At 27.6% G+C, this 15268-nt stretch overlaps 1 protein-coding gene across 6 annotated transcripts in view; it reads right to left on the reverse strand.

The window, feature by feature from the left end:
- Positions 1-15268, reverse strand: part of LOC107438342 (uncharacterized) — a 44271-nt gene that overhangs the window by 13303 nt on the left and 15700 nt on the right. For 5 of the 6 annotated variants that reach the window (XR_011637158.1, XM_071182974.1, XM_043043602.2 and 2 more), the window contains 8 exons: positions 14423-14543; positions 13355-13459; positions 10011-10137; positions 5397-5450; positions 4466-4674; positions 3781-3877; positions 3324-3456; positions 1079-1338 (listed from right to left, as the gene is read on the reverse strand). Coding sequence is in view for 5 of the 6 variants with exons in the window: in XM_071182974.1 (XP_071039075.1) it covers positions 1079-1338; positions 3324-3456; positions 3781-3877; positions 4466-4674; positions 5397-5450; positions 10011-10137; positions 13355-13459; positions 14423-14543 (1106 nt within the window). In the remaining variant the exon portion in view is untranslated. The remainder of the gene's footprint in view (positions 1-1078; positions 1339-3323; positions 3457-3780; positions 3878-4465; positions 4675-5396; positions 5451-10010; positions 10138-13354; positions 13460-14422; positions 14544-15268) is intronic. The other variant, XM_043043604.2, reaches the window with a different exon arrangement.

Here is a 15268-nt window from a genome sequence, read left to right on the forward strand (position 1 = left end):
AATCAAACACAAAAAACAAACTTTCTCTGAATAAACATAACTTTTTTTTAAACAGATTTGGATTTCTAACACCAAAAATATAGGGGCTAGCAGCAATTTGGGAAATATAGTCCTAATAGTTTGGTCAGGACAGCAGTCCAAACTTTTGACCCCTTAAAGTTGTGTATTTCGCCATATCTCGAGAGTTTTTTAAACAAATTGAAACACTTTTGAACACAATTATAAAATTTGTTTATTTAAAGATAATTTCTTCTTTCATTATTTTATTTAATAATAGTCAAAAAAATTTTGAACCGTAATGAATTAAATTTTTCACATCTTTACAAAGTATCTAATTTCAGTTGGCAAAATACAAAATTGAGCCAAATCTCAGATAATATTCGATGGATTTTGCTCAAATTTTGTACTTTTCCATGTAAAATGAGATACTTTAAAATGATGTAAAACATTTTATACCTAACAATTAAAAAAAAATTTGACTACTTTTAAATAAAATATTAAAAAATATTAAGTATTTACTAAATTTATTTTTTGCAAGGAATTATCTCTGGATAGATGAATTTTATAATTGTGTGCAAAAATCCTTCAATTTACTTAAAATTTGTCGAAATAAGCAAAAAATAAAATTAGGGGATCCAGACTTTGAATTACTCTCCTAACCAAACTATTAAGACCTTATTTCCCAGATTGCGGCTACCCCCTTTTCCCCTTTTATTGGGGGGGAAGCATAAATCTAAATCTGCAGGGGGGAAAGGTATGTTTATTTAGAGAAAGTAAATTTTTGTGTCTGATTTCATAACTTAAAATATCGTCTTCACTAATTAATAGCATATTTGAAATCACCCCCTTGAACAATTAAAAAAAGTCACAGAACGCGCAGATCTGATCATTAGATCAAAAATTATTCAGGGTGGCCAGTTTTTTTTTTTTTTTTTTTTTCACACTGTTCAAAAAAAATGAGCAAGTATCCTTCAGAAATATAGAAATTTGACAAATTAAGTATGAACAATTATGAATAATGAAATATATTTAAAAAACAAAAAAATTATTTAAAATACTGATTACAGACATGACTTACAGAATCAGACAATGATTGCTTCTTAATAGACGGGGGCTGTCTGTTAGCTAAACTGCCTTTGTTTGCCAATTCAGCCTTCGCTTTAGCTGCACTTGTATCAAGTAGCTCAGTATGAGGAACCGCTGTATCAAATAAAATTTCACGGTCTGGTCGTCTTTCTAATGTGGCACGTTTATCACAATACTCATCATCCGGACTAAATGGAGACTGCAATTCACTATCTGATGTTTCACTATCAGACAGATCAAAGCACTGAACTTCTAAAAAAATAATCAATCCTTTTGAGTTCAGTTGTAAATTTTATTTTAGTAATTATTAAAAATATACAGATAAAATATTGTTTCTTTAAACTGGATATTTTTTTCAATAACGTTTAAATAGTTTGCTAAATACGGCTGTATTCCTTAGCCTACCTCAGCCTGCATCTCTTCTTGTTAGTATTAAAAGGCAGTTGCAATTTTTATTTCACACTAATTACACAAAAGTGAATATTATTGTACTTCTATTCTGATTAAACATAATTTCAATTACCACAGAATAATTTTTGTACAATTCTCATTTATGCCTTATTTTTAATATGATTCCTAATAGTCAAACTTTTGAAAGCAAAAACAAAGATCATTAATGACAAAAAATAAAATATCATTTCTAAAAGTTAAGAGTAGTATAAAAAAAGAAAAATATTATAGAATAAGCATAAGGGTTATTCTAAACTGGTATACTGAAATAAGTTATTTAATGGGCTTTTTTTCCTTCCTTAAAAAATATTTCTTAGAATTCAAAATTTAACCTCCTATATCAAAAGAATCACATTTGAATATAAATGCAACTATGTTACAGAGTGGATGATAAGAGACCTGAACTTAACATTCGAAAAAAAAAAACATTATAAAACATTAGTTAAGAACATTAATTTCAAAAAATTATTACAAAACATTTTTTAGACATATATAAAAAAAATTCTCACAATTTCCATTAATAAAAATAGTAGAATAAAATTGGTTGCAAAAATAAAAAAAAGATGGACAATATCTTATTTTTTGAAGAACATGTCATGCCATAGTTATCATAAAATTATTTCAAAATCAAAGAAAAAAAAATTTGTTTTTTCTAACTAAAAATGTCTTACTGTGACGAGGTAATAACCTCAAAATAATACATATAATAAGTCCTTTAGAATAATAATCATTAACTGTTACANTTTGTTAAAAAAAAAAAAAAAAAATTTTACTAAATTTTCCACAGGATAATTGGGTTGCCTTGCATATTTTTTTCCCTTTTTTGATGTAAAATATAATCTATTAAAATTAAACAAAAGTTTAATGTAACAAGAAAAACATATTAAACTACTATTGTGACAAATTTTCAAGTCATCGTCAAAATAATAATATTAAAAATACAAAATTTGTAAGTTTTTAACAAATTAAAAATTACTAGCCCTCCTACGACAAATTTTTTTAGGGAAATCAATTTTTATGTTTAAATGAGAAATATAATACCAAAAGGTTTATATGGAAGAAAACTTAATTATTTCTAGTATTGATACAGAAAAGTGAAAAGCTTCTTACTTACAATCTTCACCCCTTATTTTCATAAGGCAACCATGAACTTCGAAAGAAAGTGACTTATTTTTATCACATATCAATCGTGCCCCTTTTTTTCTCTTCTTGCCAGCTTACTATTAAAATCAACATTTACTAATATCCCTAACATTAAAACTGTTTGTGTATTTCATTTTATTTTCTCTCTGCAAAAACTTGAGGCAGTTTTGAAAAAGTACAATTATGTTATTAAAATTTAGACTCTGTTGATCAAACAATCCTGTTGTAGGCGTTTTTGCCCTTTCCAAAATGCAAAGCAATGTCATACAGCCTACAATCTATATGCAAAAACAGTCTACTCTAGATACATACTTTAAATCAACAAAGTTGTTCAAAACAAACAAAAAAAGAGGTTAATATGTCTATTTCATTTTAATTGCTATTTCAACATTAAATATATGTATTTGGTTGTAACAAGGATTTCATCTACTTTTCTGAATTGTTGATAGAACAGACTTATACTATACATTAAAAATATCTCTCGATGTTTTAATTCCTATTATCGCTTTATGGTTACGCAATACTACAAGATCATATTACTTGCACTACAATGAAAATACTATAGTGGGGAGAAAAATACAATACAGCAGAACAAGGAAGGAAAGATTAATTATAAAGTGAAAAGAGAAAACTAAAAAATTTACTTAAAAATTTAGGTGGACTGACAAGATTTCTACATGGTGGAGTGATCTGTTTTAAAGGCGTATTATAAGGAAGACCAGTTGGAAAACCTGCTTGCTTTTGAGTCTCCACAAGAGTCTGTTCAAGCAATATTACCTGAAAAATATTTTAAATTTCTTTTAAAATTTAACTACAAATTTATAATTAAAAAAAAGATCATTTAATATCTAAAAACAGAAACAAAGCAGTAAGATCTTATTCCATGAAAAATTATAATAAATAAAAATTCTAGCGCGACAGAAGTAAATAACTAAAGTAAGCTTTATTACAATAAAACACAACTAAATCATCACTTTAAATATTTTAAAAGTAAAATAAACTATCTACATAATAAATAAGTAAATCATTTTAAATTGAATTAAGTGTCATTATAAAAATGTATATATTATTGATTATAATTGTAAGCAATGTAATTCATACCCTGTCCTTTAGAGCTTTTACCAAAGCATTATATTCTTGATCTTTCTCCTGCAGTTGTTGAACATGATACTCTTGCCACTGAATAAGCTCTTTTTCTCTGCAAAAATAATTAATAAGCACTGAGCAGGTCGAGTATACAAATTATTAATACCTTCAAAACAAACTTTTATTTTCTGGGGGGAATAGACCTTAACAACTAGAATGTTTCAAAATAAAGAGGAAAAACAATTTTTATTCAAATGAATCAGTATAAAAATAAATTTTCCAAGTCAAAGACTTAAGCACTAAATAGGGAGGAAACAAATGATGTTTTTTTAACAATTCTTTCTGAAAAAATTATCAGAACTAAATAAATCACTCTACTCCCTCTCATAAAATAATAAAATAATTAATACATTAATAAAATCTATAAGCAAAATTAGAATTTAATTAAAAAAAGCCAAGTCATTGCATATTTAATAAAATCTATAAAAAAAACACAGCTAAAATGGATACTCAACAAGAAGGTCACAAATATTTTTAAAAAAGAAAAGAAAAACCTTTACTGATCTTAGCATAAAAAGTATATGTTTATTTTTATGAATGCTAATAGTGAATGCTATGTGTTTAATCATAAAAAAATTAACAAATATAAATTAAAAAATTCCAACAAAAAAATAATCTTAAAAAATTCTGTAGACTTTACCTTTTTTGAAACTCTTTTATATATTTCTTGGCTCTGCTGTATTTCTTTTCAAGTGTTGAATATTTGCATTGTAATGCATCTAAGTCACTTTTGTTTTGCAACAGCTCTTGTTCAACATTCTGTAAGCTAAGACTTAGTTCTTCAACTTGACATTGAGCCATGTCTAACCATTTTATGTAGTCACACTCCATGTGTTCCATTGCTTGTAGCTTTAACAAAAAAGTATTTAAGAATATTAAATTTCAAAAACTTTAATGGCAACTAATACCCTAGAAGTTTCTCAGATCTTAGGAAAATTCATTGCAAGAAAACAAATGAAAAAATGACTTAAAAGTGTTGAACAGCAATCAAATCCAAAACAATGAAAACCTTCAGAGAATACAATATAATTCTTATTTATTTATGTGTTAGTTCACTTTCAGATCATAATTCTCCAAAAGACTCAAAAACACTCTTGAAATTTTTATAATTTAAAATTTTCAGATTTTCTTTAAAACCCCAAATCACTACAAACCTATAAGTCAGATATCATATAATCACCTTTCAATGTGAGTGTTGTTTAACAAAGATTTAAGCAGCAAACAAATTTGCTTGAGTTACCCAGCACTTAAAAACCTAACCATGTGAAAACATTGTTACTATAGCAAGAAAAATATTTCGCAAAAGCATAAAACTGACAAATCTGAAAATTGTATTATACAGTAGTTAATTAGCAAAGAAATAATTACTAGATGTAATATATAATTTTAACTTAAAAATGTAACTGTATTTGTGACTGCATTTTTAATTTTTTTTTTGTCTAGTTAAATTTTTATTAACCTTGAATAGAACTTCGATAATCAGAAACAAAAATGTAGATTTGTAACTCAAATGAAAAATATATCTAATAGATATGCCTTTTTGTAATGCAGTTTATGTAGTTCAATCTTACCTTTTCATTAGCCTTTTTCAGTTCATTTTCTGTAATCACACTAGCAAAATGGGCCTAAAAAGTTAATATTACTGAATCAGTATGATAAAATAATATAACTGATATTAAATTATAATGAGAGAAACTATTTTTTTAACAAAATCAATTTTGAAAGGAACATAAAAATTTTATTTTGCACATAAAAAAAAATTTATTAAATCAACACATTTAAGGGGACATTTCATTTTTCCTAAAACACAATAAAGAGAGTACTAAATGAATTACAAAAATTACACTCTAAAGCAGTGGTGCGCAAACTTTTTTCGAAAGCGACCCCTTTTGTAAAGAGAAAATTTTTGGCGACCCCTAGAGATAAATGTTCACAAATACGATGTAAATTTCGCGCATTTCTTTAGTTTCAACGAATAAAAACATCATCATATTTGACTCATATTAGTTTTATTTATAATTTTAAGAAAATACTTTTTGTATAACACAAAAATCAGTAAATTGCCCTTTAATGAGATGTATGTGTTGTTTTTATTCAGTTCAGTTTGCCAGAGACTAAGCTTATTCTTAAAAGCTTGAATTTTACTAGCTGCAGTTATGACAGTTGAATTCTCACCCTGCAAGCTCAAATTTAAGTCGTTAAGTTTTTTGAAAATATCAACTAAATAGCTCAGCTTCCCTAGCCAAACTTCATTGATATAATAACTTGCCAATCTATGTTTCTTTTCGATTTAAAACATGTATACTTCATTTCTCAAATAAAATATCCGTCGTAGTATTTTCCCACGTGAAAGTCATCTGACTTCGGTGTGTAACAGTAATCTCTCATACGTTGAGCCCATCTCATTACAAAGTATTGAAAAGAGACGGCTGTTGTGGCTGTTGCATTTAATGTAGTTAATTGAACTAACAGCGTCTTGTAATACGTTGTGCAACTCTTCATCCATATCTTTTGCAACAAGAGCTTGCCGATGAATCATACAGTGATTAAATACCATATGAGGCGCCACCTTCTGAATTAAGCCTCTGAGCCCTTTATTCGAACCTGTTAATGCTGCAGCACCATCAGTACAAACCGCAACACAGTTTGCCCAGGTAAGGGACTTTGTTTCAAAATATTCATTTATTACTTCGAATATTTTTTCTCCAGTTGTTTTTCCTTCCAAATTTTTGCAACATAAAAACGTTTCTGTTATATGTTCATTAAAAATAAACCTAACGTAAATAATTAGTTGTGACATTTTAGTAATATCGGTAGTCTCGTCCAGTTGTAAAGCAAATACAGATGAATTTTGTATGCGTTTTATGACTTCTGACTCGATATTTCGTGACATTTCGGAAATCCGCCGAGACACGGTATCTCTTGATAATGGTATTGTTTTTAGTTCATTTCCATATTTATCGCCATGCATAATTGATGTCATCTTAGTTGCTGCAGGAAGGATAAGGGATTCTCCAATTGTATGGGGTTTCATTGTTTTTCCTATTAGATAAGAAACTTCTAAAGAAGCTCGTAATGCTTTCTGAGGTATTGTTGTAAATTTCTTTAAATGTGCACTTTGAATTTTCAGATTTTCAGCTCGTCATTGAAAAAAATCGGCATGTTTATTTTGAAGTTCTTTATGTTTAGTTTCCAGGTGCCTTTTTAATTTAGCTGGTTTCATTCTCTCATTTGCTAACTTTACGCTGCAAATGACACATATCGGGCGTTCTTCATCATCAACAACACAAAATGTAAAACCATACTTAGTAAATTCCTCATTGTATTTTCTTTTTTTTTTTAGATCGGGCATTTAGTTCAGTATTTTGCGACTCCTCATCAGTATTTGTTCGTTTGTTAGCTGAAGATGTACCTGGTGTACGTATTACCCATTTATCCATAATTAAGATAGGGGTCGAATTATTTAAACTAAAACAAATAATATATAAAATTTTATCATTTTTTTTCGAGAAATTCAATAAAATTATCAGAGATCTTTCTCTAATGATAGTACTTACCTGATAACAAAGAGTAGCAAAGCCCGATAAAAATATAAAAATTCAAATTTACATTGTGTGGTTAAGTATTACTTCAATACTTATTAAATAAATGAGCAAGATCTAGCATCTCGCAAACACATTTAATGACAACCTAACGAGATACACAAACACAAACTAAAACTAAACATAAATGCAAACTGAAACTAAATCTAAACAGTTAATACACAGTCACAGTTAATCTGGCTGACGCCACATACACAACGTCACATGATAAAACTTGAGGATAAACTAAACCAATTGCAGGCCAACTGCTACATGCTACAACTTCATGCGAACACTTCACGTCTTCACTCTGACTATCAGTTACACCGCGTACCTCGCCATCTGATTGGCTGATCACGGAAGCGAATTTTTTCCCTTTCCCTGCGTTTAACGTCTAGTCAAATAGGCGCTTTTCAGTAAAACTGGCGAATTACAGCGAAGAGGGCGCTATCTAACGGAGTGAAAAACTTGCATCTTCACACTTTACATACATTACGCATTACTGTCAAAGAAAGAGTGGACAGCATGAAATTGCAATTAAACAGTGAGTGAAGGCGCTTCACTCTTTATATGTACACTGTATGGTATGCAGCATGCAGGGATAGTGCATTTCATAAAAATTTGGCGACCCCCAAAAAGCTTCTGGCGACCCCCACAGGGGTCGCGACCCCTAGTTTGCGCACCACTGCTCTAAAGCACTTAATTTACTAAACTTACCAAGCTAATATACTAAACTTATAAAGTCTAACTTATAAGAATTAAACTTAATAAGTTAAAAAATAAGTGTGATGAGGGGTTCATCATAAATTCTGTAAGAAGCAAACAGTTGTATAACTAATATTATTTTTTAACAAAGTAGCTAATAAGCACTAGTAAGCATACAATACTATTTTTTAACAAAATCAATTTTAAACATAAAAATTTTATTTTGCACATAAAAAAATTTAATAAAATCAATATATTTAATGGGCCATTTTGTTTTTCTTAATAACACAATAAAGAGAGTACTAAATGAATCACTAAATTTACAAAATACAGCACTGAACTTACTAAATTTACCAAGTTTTAGTACTAAACTTATAAAGTCTTACTTTCAAGTACTAAACTTATATAGTCTAAAAAATAAGTGTGATGAGGGGTTCATCATAAGTTCCATAAGTAGCTAATAGTTATATAATGGTAAAATACGACGAAATTGTAAATAGCTAGATAAAATATGAATATAAACTTAAAATAAGTATTCAGTATAAAAAAATTAAATGAATTTGTAACGAGCGTAACTTTAACCAAAACTGTTTGAGTCACCCCATGAACTCTTCAGTTCGCGGAATGATACAATCAGAATAGGATGTTTAGCTTTTTTTCCCATCTTTTAACTTCTCTTTGTAATTTCTCTCTAAAATTTGTTTTTCTTTTTATAAATATTTCAATTAACTTAATTTTTTTTTGTTTAAGTTTTAATTAAATATATTTTGTCTGTTAAAAAAAATTTTAATTAACTGCAGTAGAATTGTTTCTGCTTATTTCTTTTTTCTTCCCCTTTTTTCTTTCTTTTCCTTTTTTGTGCCTCTTGAAACTTATGTCACCAAAGCAGGCACAAATTCATATAGAATATCCCTTTTTCCAATTTCATCGTAATGAAGACAAAAAATAAAATCATATATATCTCTGAAAAATATCAAAGAGAATTAAACTGTTTCATTCAATGAATACTAAAAAGTATCTTTGAAATGATTTTTAGTGGGATTCCCAATCACCTTGAAAATTAAGTAAAATAATGCTATTTAGCATTACCTCTTTCATCTGATTCGAGCTTGTGAATTAAATAAGAAGTACTTTGAACTTAAAATAAAATCATTAACTAAAAAATGGGAAACCTAGATAGCAGACAAGGATATAATAAATACTTTTGCTTTAAGAAAAGAAATGCAGTGTAGCTGATATCAAATGAAATAAGAGGAAATAGTATTGATAAACTGAAAACAAAATTTATACAATATTATTGAAACATGTCATTCAGAGAACATGCATGATAAAATTCATATGAAATGAGATATGAAGGAATGAGTGTAAAATTAAAATAAGAATGTTTAAAAAATTATATGTACGAAATCAATATATAAATTTCTATACAATAAAAAAAATACATTAATCGAACATGATTAAAAAATATATCAATTTTACAAATGGAAAAGATATGTTTCCTTCGTCTTTTTTTCTTTTAATTAAGGTTTAGTGTAATGAAGAATTTCCTGTAAAATATATGATAAAACTAACATAAAGGGAGAAATGAAAGTTGAGCATTAAATTAAGTGCTACATGTATATCTTTCCTTGCATACTACATTTTATCTTGTTGATATTTTGTCTTTATATTTATCTAAACATAAATATAGACACAAAACTTTTAATACAAACAATAAAGCACTATTTTTTAGAAAGATATCACTCACAGAAAACATTTTTTTAAAAAATTGAAGTAACATTAAATTAAAGACTTGAGATTATTAAAAATCGAAGAAACAAAAATAACTCCTCACTAAAATCAATAAAAGTATAAATTCTCAATAATAAATTGTGCAGTGAAACTAATAACTATACTCACTCTATTATCAAAAGCAAAGTCACTACTGGGCCGTTCAGTTTCTCTTTCACGGTCAGCTACCAGAGATTGAGAAATCAACTGTGCTATTTCACTTTGAACTCCATCTTTTTCACGTCCAATAACAAATCTGCAAAAGATAAAAAGAAATTTAAACTGAATAAAACTTAAAAGAGACATCAATTACATTAGTTTCTAACAAAAAAGAGGCAAAAAGTGATATAAGGTAAAACTAGAAATTTTAAAAGCATTTATCTCCTTTTTTTTCCTTTTTCTTTTTTTTTGGGGGGGGGCATAAAAGTAGAATTTTAATAATGCAATTGCTCTTATTTAAATCTTTCACTAAATAATTATAGATAAGTTCATACACAAATATTTTCCATTCATTAAGAATGAGTCTGAAGAAATTGATAAAACATACAAAAGCATTACTTACTTATATTTAATAAATGTTTTGACTATAATTGACTAAAAAAAACCTAACCAATACCTTCAGAAAAAACTAAATAGCTAATACATGCCTCAGCAACACGTTTTTTTTTTTTTGTCAAAATAAATAAAGTACACAAGAAAAGTTTTTAGGTAAATAAAAAAATATTTATTGTGGTTGCATAAGGAGGCTGCATAACTTGGTTATCTTTCTTTAAATGCTGTTGGATGCCATAGTTTGTTAAATAATTCTCATACATCCTGGAAGTGTCTACAGAAATATTATATTTAACGATACTTTTAACAATCAAAATAAAACCCTTTTTGTTCCACCCCCACACCAAAAAAATCCAATTTTTTTTCTTATTTACCACTTGTAAATAATTAATATATAAGAAGGGGAAAAAAATTTCATGATGTGTTTGGGATAGCTAAACATTTATGCAGCTTTAAAGAGCACACTTAAGAGTTATTGAAAACTAAACGTCAGTGAGAGAGATAAACTATGAATATTAATGAAGATGAGTAAAATATAGAATTTATACATTTAGTACCCAAAATAGCACTGCCTTCCTCAAAGAAAGTCAACCTTCAACCCAAAATTTTTAAAAGGAAGTGATTAAGAGTGAGTCTTTTCACAGTCCATAAAAATTAAATTCTAGATCAGTAAGAAGAGTATATCCTACTTTGGAAAAGGGACTAAAAAGAATACTTGGCCACTATTCAGAATTTGACCTATTCGGCTCGTTTGCTGAATATTCGGTTGACCGAATGCTTGGCCAAATATTGGGTAAAGTATTATGTGGAAAAGTATTTTTTGACAGTTATTCTAGATAAGATTAAATAAAAAATTATATAAAATACAGTCAAACCCCGCTATAGTGAACCTTCAAGGGACCGAAATTTTAGCTCACTATAACCGGGAGTTCACTATATCCGTTACGCAGGCAATTTCACTAATGGTTCCCAAACTCCTCCCTTTTATTACATTATATTCATATAAATGACTGAAAAATATTATGTAGTAGCAAAAAATGTGCTATTTTTCATCACTCTTCGTCTTGCGTACAAAAATTTTTTTTTAATCTTTAGCTGATGAGCAATTCTCAACATCAGATATGGAAACACTTCCCGACTCTCAGATAATTTTTCCCGAATTTCTGTTATTCCGCTTTTTGAACCTGTCTAACCTGCCATTCGAGCACATTAAAGTAGTTCCTATAGATGGTTTTAAAAATAGGTATATGTATTTAATTTGAAGTAGAAATTTCAAAATTATTTGCAAAGAAAATGGGGGGAAATAAGTCGAAGACAGAAAAAAGTTCATTATATCCAACTTCCTCACTTTTTTGGTTCACTATATCCACTAAAAATAACATTATACGTGTATAGCAAGGTACGGGACCGAGCATTTCGTTCACTATATCCGGGAGTTCACTATAAGCCGTGTCCACTATAGCGGAGTTTGACTGTAGTTTGTTTTTTTTTATTTTACATAATCAGAAATAATTTTTACACAGATTTATTGAGTTTTAAAATTTTAGAGCTTGCAAATTTACATTCTGGAAGACAAATGGAAAAGGGAAATTTCAAAAATTGAAACTGGAACAGTTTAAACAGAACCTCATGTTTTGTACTTGTTTTGTATTGTTTTTAAAATTATATTCAAGCAGGTCGATTTCCTTGTTTTTTCAAGACTTTTCATTTTATGAATTGAGAAACATTTTTTCCTTTTTTGTTGTTTTTTTGTTTTCATTACGTAGCATTTGAACGGAATGTTTCTGAGATTTTATTCTTTTCTTGTTACTCTTTCCTGTACTGTAAGACAGATAACCAGTAACAAAAAAGCTGTGATTTTCAACGTTAAAGTTATATTTTAAAAAATAAGAACAATTTTTATTTGTTTCTCTTTTGCATTTATTAACTTTTTTATCAGCGTTTTCATTGTGACAGCATTTTTATAGAGCATTTCTAATGAATGTTATTCTTTTATCATAACTTCTTCAACAAAAAAAAGGTAACATGAAAAAGTTAAATTGAGATTTTTAGCATTAATTTTTCCGTTTAAAAATTAAGAATGATTTTGTTTTGATTTTTATCCTGTTTTTTCTTTTTTAAAAAATCAATGCTTTTATTAAGATGCATTAATTAAAAGGGTTTCTATTAGACTTAACTTTTTTTTTTTTAAACTTTTTCTTGAGAATACACAGGGTGACCACTCGAATCAGATTTCNTTCCCTGATAATTCCAGGTTTTCCAGGTGGGTGGCCACCCTGATACAATAGTTAGAAAACTGAGATTCAGCTTCAAAATTTCTTTCGAGAATTAAGATTGATTTCCATTCTTTTTTTTTTTTGCTTTTTTATATAATCCTTTTTCGTGGACATTTTTATTATAGTGTTGCATTTTGAAAAGTGTTCCAAATAGACTATATTTTTTTTATCATTTTATTTATAATTTGTTTTTTGGAAAACATTTAAGTTTTGTCTTAATTAAAAGGATTTTTGTTTCTATTTCTCTTTTTTTTCAACTTCATTTTTTTTCATAGCTGTTAGGCAGTTTTTTATTTACTCTAAATATTTTTAATGGTTATAGTTTAACTATTATAGTTTGTTTGTTTTTTACCCAAAACCAACAATATAGCTTTGGTCAAACAATATAGCTATGTTTGATTAATTTTCAACAATGATTACTTATTTATTTCTAAAAAATATTTAGTAATTAACTTTTTTAAAAACAAAATGTTACTATTCGGCCACTTAACCAATTTGGTATATGATAAATTTTTTTTTTTTTTTTGTCAAATATTTGGTATTCTGCCAAATCCCTTACATTCCTATTTTGGAGAAAACATTTCAAGATCAAAAAATAAGAATAGAAATAAAAATTTTAAAAAATATCAGCAAAACAAAATGTACCTCACTGGTCCTGAAGTATTTCTTAATACAGTGGCTGCATAAGCTTGAGTTACACCAACAAGGGATTTTCCATCAACTTCTATAATCTGATCATTGACTTTGATTCTTCACAAAATATAAAAGAAATGACAAAAACTTGATTAAACACATGAATTAGAATTTTTAAACTTCAAGAGTAATTTTATTGTAACACTTCTTATCTGCATTTTTTTAAAAAGCAAAACACATTTTATTAGAAAGTTATAATAAGATATTGGCAAAAACTCTTTTGATTATCTCGGGTGACTTGCCAGAAACCACATTTTTTAATTTGACTGACACATGTAATTAACACATAAATCAATTCACATGAAATTTCATTATGCTGTTATCAAACATTCTTATGTGAATTGGTATCCAGTAGAAAGCTTCATTAAATGAAGCACATTTCTAATTAAAACTGACAATACATGCTTAATAAAATAAAAAAAAGTGCCAAAACAATTGATATAAAATAAGAAGTAAATCATATTTTGCATCAGTTTAGCTTGACTGTGTTAAAAGCCTTACAAGTGTTAATCAGTTATTTATGAAGATTGTCTATTTAAATACATGTTGAAATTTGTTAAAATTAAAAGGATTAACAAAAAAGAATATAAAAAAAAACTATTTGGAGTATCTAACATGAAAATTAAAAAAAATTTATATCACTTTCAACTTGATAATAAATATCTGGCATCATTTAAGTAGAAATTTGAAACACAATTATCAAAATTTTTATGGTTAAACTCCCTTCACAAATATGAACCTTCCATTAAAATATTTTTTTGAAAAATAGAATTCATATTTTTAAAATTAAATCTCTTTTCAGCAGACATTGCAGCAAGACTAAAAAATTTTAATACACTTTACAAAACTTATGTCAAGGACATAACCTTTCACATATTTGAGATTTTATTCTGAAATTAGAGCTGCAAGGTGAACTTAGGGTAACTAAACAAAATGAAGTGCTTTCTTTCTATGCTCAATAATATTTAACCAAAGCATTTTTAATGGAAACTACTGTAAGAACATCTTTATGGAAAGTACCTTCCATCTCTATCAGCAGCCCCATTTGGAGTAACTGTTTTCACAAATATACCAAGTTTTTCCACTCCTGCATCAGCTCCAACACCCATTCCAATAATACTTAACCCTAAACCTTCTGGACCTAATATAAAAATTAAAAAATCAAAATTTTAGTTTCAAATGAAATAGTTTTATTTAAAAACAAACATCTACAGTCAAAACAATTTAGTAAATAAAAGAAATAAACATCCTTGACAAGTTGAACCAGTATATTATGTTAAAGTTATGTGACGGATGCAACTTTCAAATATTAAACTTATTAGCAACTGGTTGGTTTGAACAATAAACTGATTAGTATTAAACAATAAACGAAGAGCAATAGAATCTTTTGTAATAGTGCAAAAATCTGATTAGAATAATAATTAGAAGAAATGTAAGAATCTGATTTTAGGAAAAATGACGACATACCTAAACTTTAAAATAAATACCATTTTACTATATATTAATAAAATTAAAAATATTTAAATTAATTAGAATTTTAAGTAATACGACTTTTCTGTAATAAGAACAGACAACCATATCTTAAATTAACAGAATGATTTGTATACAGGATATTTCATAATGACTACCCTAAACAGACATAACAAAACTTCCACAAGAAATCATCTTTATACATCTCCTTCATTTATTCCTTCATTAAGACACTGATATTTTTAAACTATCATTTTAATGTTAAAAAGTCTTCTAGAAGAATTAAGAGTTCAGTCTTCTAGAAATTGTATTGTCTTTCGAACCAGTGAAGCAAACAAAGACAAATTCCAACCCACTTAGAGGAGCTTTTATTCACATTTTAAACAACTGACCTTT

The sequence above is a fragment of the Parasteatoda tepidariorum genome, chromosome 1, assembly GCF_043381705.1.
Source record: "Parasteatoda tepidariorum isolate YZ-2023 chromosome 1, CAS_Ptep_4.0, whole genome shotgun sequence".
NCBI classification, from domain to species: domain Eukaryota; kingdom Metazoa; phylum Arthropoda; class Arachnida; order Araneae; family Theridiidae; genus Parasteatoda; species Parasteatoda tepidariorum.